The 6,788-nt window shown below is 34.4% G+C and overlaps 1 protein-coding gene across 1 annotated transcript; it reads left to right on the top strand.

Annotated features, from left to right (window-relative positions):
* The first annotated feature begins 4,388 nt into the window (after positions 1-4,388).
* On the top strand, positions 4,389-6,123 carry LOC149164835 (expansin-A2-like). The gene is made up of 3 exons (XM_089431001.1): positions 4,389-4,623; positions 4,777-5,095; positions 5,225-6,123. The coding sequence occupies exons 1-3, from the start codon at positions 4,494-4,496 to the stop codon at positions 5,526-5,528; spliced, it is 753 nt and encodes a 250-aa protein (XP_089287127.1). The 5' UTR covers positions 4,389-4,493; the 3' UTR covers positions 5,529-6,123.
* Positions 6,124-6,788: the final 665 nt, after the last annotated feature.

The following is a 6,788-nucleotide window of genomic DNA, read 5'->3' as shown; positions in this document are numbered from 1 at the left end:
GTATAGACACCTTTTCAGTAGCCTAGAGTCTATCATCCAAATTCATTGGGTTCTGTCTATCGGCGAAGTCGGACAGGTAAGGAAGCATGAGGATATGTCAAAGAAAGTGCAGCCTTTTGTTGATACTTATAAATAGACAACCCATGTAGAATATATGCTCGTCACTAAAGAAAATATTACACGCAATGTGGTGGAACTAGTAAGGATTTACACCAAACTGGTAACCTTGAATAACTAGGTGAATGCCAAACGGACCACCTTCATTCCAGATGTGCTCGAATGCCTACACAAACATGATGAAGAGCAGTCGCAGATCACTCCCATCACAGTCGAGTACAAACTATGACGCACATACTTAATGGAGCAACTCAAATTGGACATCCCTGAACTTGCTATTGTTAAATTGATAGATTAGATTAGTAGCTTATTTTTTGATGTTTGTAATTTGATAGAATAAGACATTTTTGAATATGAAAGGTTATGAGGACGTCCAAGAGTCATCAGGTAGATGAAAGGTCATGAGGAAGTTCAAGAGTCAGGGGTAGGACAAGAGTCACCCTCACTCTATAAATACACCCTCATGACACATTGTACTGGCCTTTGGTTGAGGACCTTTTGGGACATATTGCTTAAGAGAACTTATGCTCTTCTAATTGATGCAAGGAGTGATTGTAATATTCCACTATTGGATTCCTCAAATCTTTTATACCGTAATGCCATGAGTATTTTCACTTGATGGATTGAATGTTCCTGAGACTTCTTTGATGTACGGTCTATTCATTTGTTGTTCCATACTACAAACTTTGTCTTGCTACATGTGGATGGTATATGATTCACTAACTCTATGCTTGTACTGGTGAAATGCTTCATTGGTATTTCTATAATCTATTCTTGACTGTACACTTACTTATGCTTATAAATGTTTGATTTATGTGAACTACTTTACAGTTGTTAAACACTTTATCTTATAAAACATGAGTCTTATTTGAAGTCTTCTCACAGATATTTTACATAAGATTTATGTTGTTAATAGTCTGGCTATTCATGGTATGCACGTTATACGATATTTGTCAATTATTTCCTTGTGTTTATTGAAGTTCATGCTTTCAATTGAGCCTGCATCTCACTTTCATCCAAAGCAAGCTCAACACACTTGAATGATAGTCAAGCCAACATACCAGACGGGATCCCTAAAGAAAATAGTGCAGGGTCTAGTTGGGAACCTACACGTGGAAGATCCCCATTGCTGTTGGCAGAGAATTCTATCCCGTCAACACAACCCAAAGGAATTTTTCAACTATGAGTATCTTGGCATTGCTATATTCAAACAAAAACAACAAAAATGTGTACGAGGTAATACATTGCAAGACAACAATCTGCACCATCAAACAATTATGAACAAGGTTGTTCAACGAGTGATTCTGGGAGTAATGAACAAGGGTGTTGAATGAGTGCATGAGAAATACATATTTAGTGATTTCATGGTAGCCATTGTAGATGAGTTTAGACAATTAAGGACTTAACACATGGTTTTCACCATTATTGTTGCATGTTAGTAGACATTTTTTTTTTCATTTCAGAAGACTTTCTGTTCACTCAAATTGCCCTTCCATGCCACTACTTCCAAACTTACGTCCTAAGATCTCATCACCACTAATGTCAAAGCATTATCAAAATCCCGACAAACATATAAAGGATTTCCCCATTTCCTGCAAAAGCCTTAAACCTTTCCAATCCAATTAAATACATTCTGACCATTTCCCATGCTCTCAGTATACAAAGCTCTTAGCTATAAGGAGTTGTAGATTATTTTAGATATGATGAACTAATCCAAAGGGCTGAATGCTTTGTTGAATTGAATTTTCTAACAAACATATAAGAAGCTTTCTCAAGTTTTTAGAATATAGATTTTTTTATTTTTTTTCTAAACCAGGCAAAGATGAGAAGTTTATAAATGTATTGATATACCAGGCAATTTGAGAGATATATACTTGTTTTTACATCACATACCTTATAAAACTAAATAAAATGAGATAAATTTCATGGATTTTATTTTTATGACGTCCCATATATTTGTTTGAGCTCTTCACACTGATAATAACTCTTCGAAGATGATAATAAAAAATTTGTTTCATTTAATTTCAAATTCATTTGTTCAACTATATTCTTGGGTTACTTCTACTTTTGCTACATTGCATTTCTGCATATACAACTTCCAAAATAATCTTTGACCTCTAAATTTTCTGTATATACAACTTCCAACATATAACCTTTGACCTCTTTAAATCTTTCCTCTGAAAAAGAGACTTCAACGATTAATTTAAATGCATAGTCCTCAAAGCGGCGGTCAAAGTCCTGCTTCCTCCTCAAAACAATGTGTCCACTAATTTCTCCCATTTACATTTTAAGTTTTTTGTTGTTTGGATTGTGATACAATGATTTATTTATTTATTAATTGCGGTATTTTGTATTTTGATAAAATGATAGAGATGTAATTAATTAATTTAATTAAAAAGAAAAAATAGTATAATTATGTCAATAATAAGATTTATAGAATTTTAATTTAGTTATTTATAGTTATTAGGTGGATGATAAGAATTTAATTTTCATAAAATATTTTTAGTATTTACAGATCAAAATTCAAGATTTATCTGCAAAATAGTTGTGTCATTTTTCTCTTTTAATTAAATTGATTAATTACAAAAAATATCATATGAACCAATCTTATATGAAATGAACTATGGTTTTTTGGCATGTGGTATTGATAAGCTATGGTATTGTGACAAAGCCTATTTACAAATTAAGCTTATTTATAGATTAAGAACTTTCATAATAAAATGGAGGTGAATATCCATAGTTAAGAATATTGTTACACATTTTCTTAAATATATATAGGTTGAATTTATATATTATTTTATTTTTTATTATTACTAATAATAATATAATTAGTTTTATATTTTTAACAATGTGAAATGTATGATGAAATAAGTATTTTAATGTCTATTATAAATTAATGTTTATTGGTATTTATATAATTAGATTAATTATTTTAGAGATAAATTTTATTTTTGATTTCTAAATATTATTAAAAATATTTTAAAATATCCTATTAAAATTAAATTTCTTCTATTTATTTAATAATGCTTAATAATTAAATTAAAAATCTATTCCCGAAATAAACACAAGTAAATATCACTTCCTCTTTATTTACTTTAAAACAGTTAATATTCACAATATCAACTCAATGAATTGCCTACAGATTTACAAAGCGATGAGCAATTTTGGTAATTTCAGTGTCTTCTCTCACCAACACCAATCCATTGTGCTATATATATAAGTTAAGCAAACCTATCACGAAACATTCTTCACGTTATCGCTTGACTTTATCGTGGACCTAAATTGCTTCATATCACCTTTCACGTTTTCAACTTTATACAATTCATTGTTCATCAAAATGTATTTTATCCGTATAACACTGCTTTGTCATGAAGATAGGATTGTCGAGTAGGCATTTGGTAATTAAAGATTAGAATTTACGGAGCACTAACTACGCTTTCACATATGGGCCCACCACTACATAGGCTTTCAATTTGTTTGACGAGTTCATGAATTAAAAAACAATGGAAACAAAATATAGACTTAAATCGCAGAAGTATGATATTTGTTTATGAACTTTAAGAATTAGGAATGAACTAATTTTTTTAGATCAATATGAGAAGGGATACCTTTCTGGGAGGCCTTCAAAGTCGCCGCATTCAACTCACTTATCTACGTCTCGCCCTTATCACGTACCCCACGTTCTCATGTGTAAACACCCATGTGTACTTCACTTTTAAACAGTTGACCTCTATGTTTTGTCTTTGCAAATTATCGGTTCAGCCCAGACACCCAGGAAAGAAAAAAAAAATAAAAAATAATCTTTGTACCTACTTACGAATAACGTTTATATAAAATTTATAAAAAGAATTCCTATAATCAAGCGAAGATACGAAGAAGTAAATTCACGCACATTGGCTTCGTTATCAATGTAATCAGTAGCGAAAGCATACAAATATAACCTTAATGCTTGCCTCCCGCCTTTACCTGAGTGTCTGTCATAATATAATATGTTCAAAACTTTGAACATAAGAAGCGGCTCCTCCATCATCGCAAAATTCACCCGATTCCAGGATCCCATGTGCAGGTGGCCCCATCGCGGGAAATGAACGCGGCCACCGTTTCTTTGAAGTGCGGTGCATGTGCAGCCAACTACTCTACAAGATTATGTCTAAACAATGTAAGTTCCAGTAGGCGCCGCCCTTCGCGGAAGAAAAATTCGATAGCTTATGCACCTCCCTATTCTATATATATATATGTGTGGAGACATCTCAGAGTCCACCAATCAAATATCGATTCAGAAATCAGTTCTGATTTCTATTGGAATTGATTCCAACCGTAGGTATTGATTAAGGGGAGGTCTACTTATCCTTAGCGACCATTTATTTCATCGTGAAATGGCGCCTGTAAAACTGGCCACAATTTTCGGTTTGTTGTGGATAGCTAGTACAGCTTATGCACTAGATTATGGCTGGCAATCCGCACATGCTACGTTTTACGGTGGCAGCGATGCGTCCGGCACAATGGGTAAGTTCACAGTTCGACAAAATTCCAGTTTTATGGACGTTTGGCTGGGCATAGATATAAGCTTTAAAAAATCGCCTTGCAGTTTCAGATTTAGATTCATAAATTTGATACCATATGTTAGCTAAGCAAATCGATGGTCAAATTAATTTACAGGCGGTGCGTGCGGATACGGTAATTTGTATAGCCAAGGATATGGAACGAACACTGCAGCTCTGAGCACGGCGCTTTTCAACAATGGAGCTACTTGCGGAGCCTGCTACCAAATGAAATGCAACCAGCAGTCCGACCCTCAGTGGTGTCTACCGGGCACTGTGACAGTTACTGCTACTAACCTCTGCCCCCCTAACTCTGCTCTTCCCAACGACAATGGAGGATGGTGCAATCCACCTCTCCAACACTTCGACATGGCTCAACCTGCTTTTCAACAGATTGCCATATACAGAAGTGGCATTGTTCCAATCATGTTCAGAAGGTAATTAAATTTTACCCTAATTAGTCAGTCAACACTATATTCCTATTCTTCAATTTTGAAAATTTATTCCCAACTTGACTTTAATTGGTATGAAATCCTAAGCGGCAAGGTTAATATTTATGTATGCAGAGTACCATGCGTGAGGAAAGGTGGAGTTCGATTCACGATCAATGGGCACTCCTACTTCAATTTGGTACTCATTACCAACGTAGGAGGTGCAGGGGATGTGGAGGCGGTTTCCATCAAAGGTTCCAACACTGGTTGGCAAGCAATGTCCCGCAACTGGGGACAGAATTGGCAGAGCAACTCCTATTTGAATGGGCAGACTCTGTCCTTCCAGGTCACCACCAGCGATGGGAGAACCATCACTTCCTATAATGTTGCTCCTGCAAATTGGCAATTCGGCCAGACATTCGAAGGACTGCAATTCTAAGAGATTTGCATCTGCATCAATTCTGCTTGTCCATAACGCAGGAGAAACGAAGCCGAGGTGATGCGAGAATATCACCCGCTTTCATGTGGTTAATACTTCAAAAGTACATTAGACAGTACTCCTAGTGTTGAACAAGGGATACACAGGTTGCCCCCCGCTTCTGATTGTTGCTGCTGTATAGAATTGATATATACTTCGCGTATATTATTACGCTGACTTGGGATGGTGATGTAATGTAGCAGTGGCATATTTCTCCTAAATTGAGTGAAATTTAAATGGCAGCTTGGACGGTTTCACTGCTATCGTTGATGGCAGTTGCTGGAGATTTTCATGTCGTTCGTTGTCCACAAGCAATGCAGGTTAATTGAATATGCTAGCCATCCTCTTTCGGGCAAATCGACTGAAATTGATAATTTACCTAATAATAGATATTGCGAACAATACAAGCATGTTCCGTTGTACGATGTTTTGAGTAAAGCAGTATACGCGTGTGCATATTTTTTAAGTTTTAAATGAAAATACGACAATAATTTCACAGGTCAGTGAAGCTCCCATAGACTTTCAAAGGCCTCTGCGCCCATCTCCACTTCCATGGTTGAAATTGCTCTGTTCCTGTGAATGTCATTAAATACTTATTTTAACAAGTACTTTTGCTAGGTACTGAATACGTGTTGGACTGCTGGCTCGGCCGATATTACATTTATTTTGTCCGAAGACATGATTAGCTAAGCAACAGAACAATAAGGCAGACATCAGCGCATCAGATGGACCTTTTTTTTTAAATGAACAATGAAGTTCTCGCTGTATTTTGTATTGCTCCTAACCGGGGTTAAGTTTGACTCATATTTACACATATTTTATACATACTTCAATGGGACAGTTGGTAATAACTGTTATATATAAATGTAAGTTGCATTATCATTGTTATTTAAGGAATTATTTTCTTACGTATGAAAAAAAACAGCTCTTAACAATCAGAAACACTTTTAAAACATACTGGAGGCCCAAACTAATTTTATTTGTAATGTGATAAATTTCAATTGCATATTACAAATAAAGTTATTTTTTTGTTACTAATATGAAGAATTTTATATATATATATATATATATATATATATATAATTTTAAATAAAATTATAGAAAATAAAAACAATCAATAATTTTATTAGGTGAGATTCCTATAAAATGTTTTAAGAATGTTTAGATTTCTAAATAAGCATAGATTCAATTATAATAGGTTTTTGAATTTATTAGAAAAGA

The sequence above is a fragment of the Pinus tabuliformis genome, chromosome 5_1 (assembly GCF_031772625.1).
Source record: "Pinus tabuliformis cultivar Carrire ecotype Pingquan chromosome 5_1, CPIR1, whole genome shotgun sequence".
NCBI lineage: Eukaryota > Viridiplantae > Streptophyta > Pinopsida > Pinales > Pinaceae > Pinus > Pinus tabuliformis.
The sequence above is the reverse complement of the archived record's forward strand: the minus strand, read 5'-3'. Positions and strand labels throughout refer to the sequence as shown.

What these genes read in the sequence shown, in the direction of transcription:
- LOC149164835 (XM_089431001.1), top strand. Translation starts at nt 4,494, where the DNA reads ATGGCGCCTGTAAAACTGGCCACAATTTTCGGTTTGTTGTGGATAGCT. An exon ending in CGATGCGTCCGGCACAATGG is followed by an intron (nt 4,624 to 4,776) that starts GTAAGTTCACAG and finishes ATTAATTTACAG; the next exon opens with GCGGTGCGTGCGGATACGGT. An exon ending in GTTCCAATCATGTTCAGAAG is followed by an intron (nt 5,096 to 5,224) that starts GTAATTAAATTT and finishes TTATGTATGCAG; the next exon opens with AGTACCATGCGTGAGGAAAG.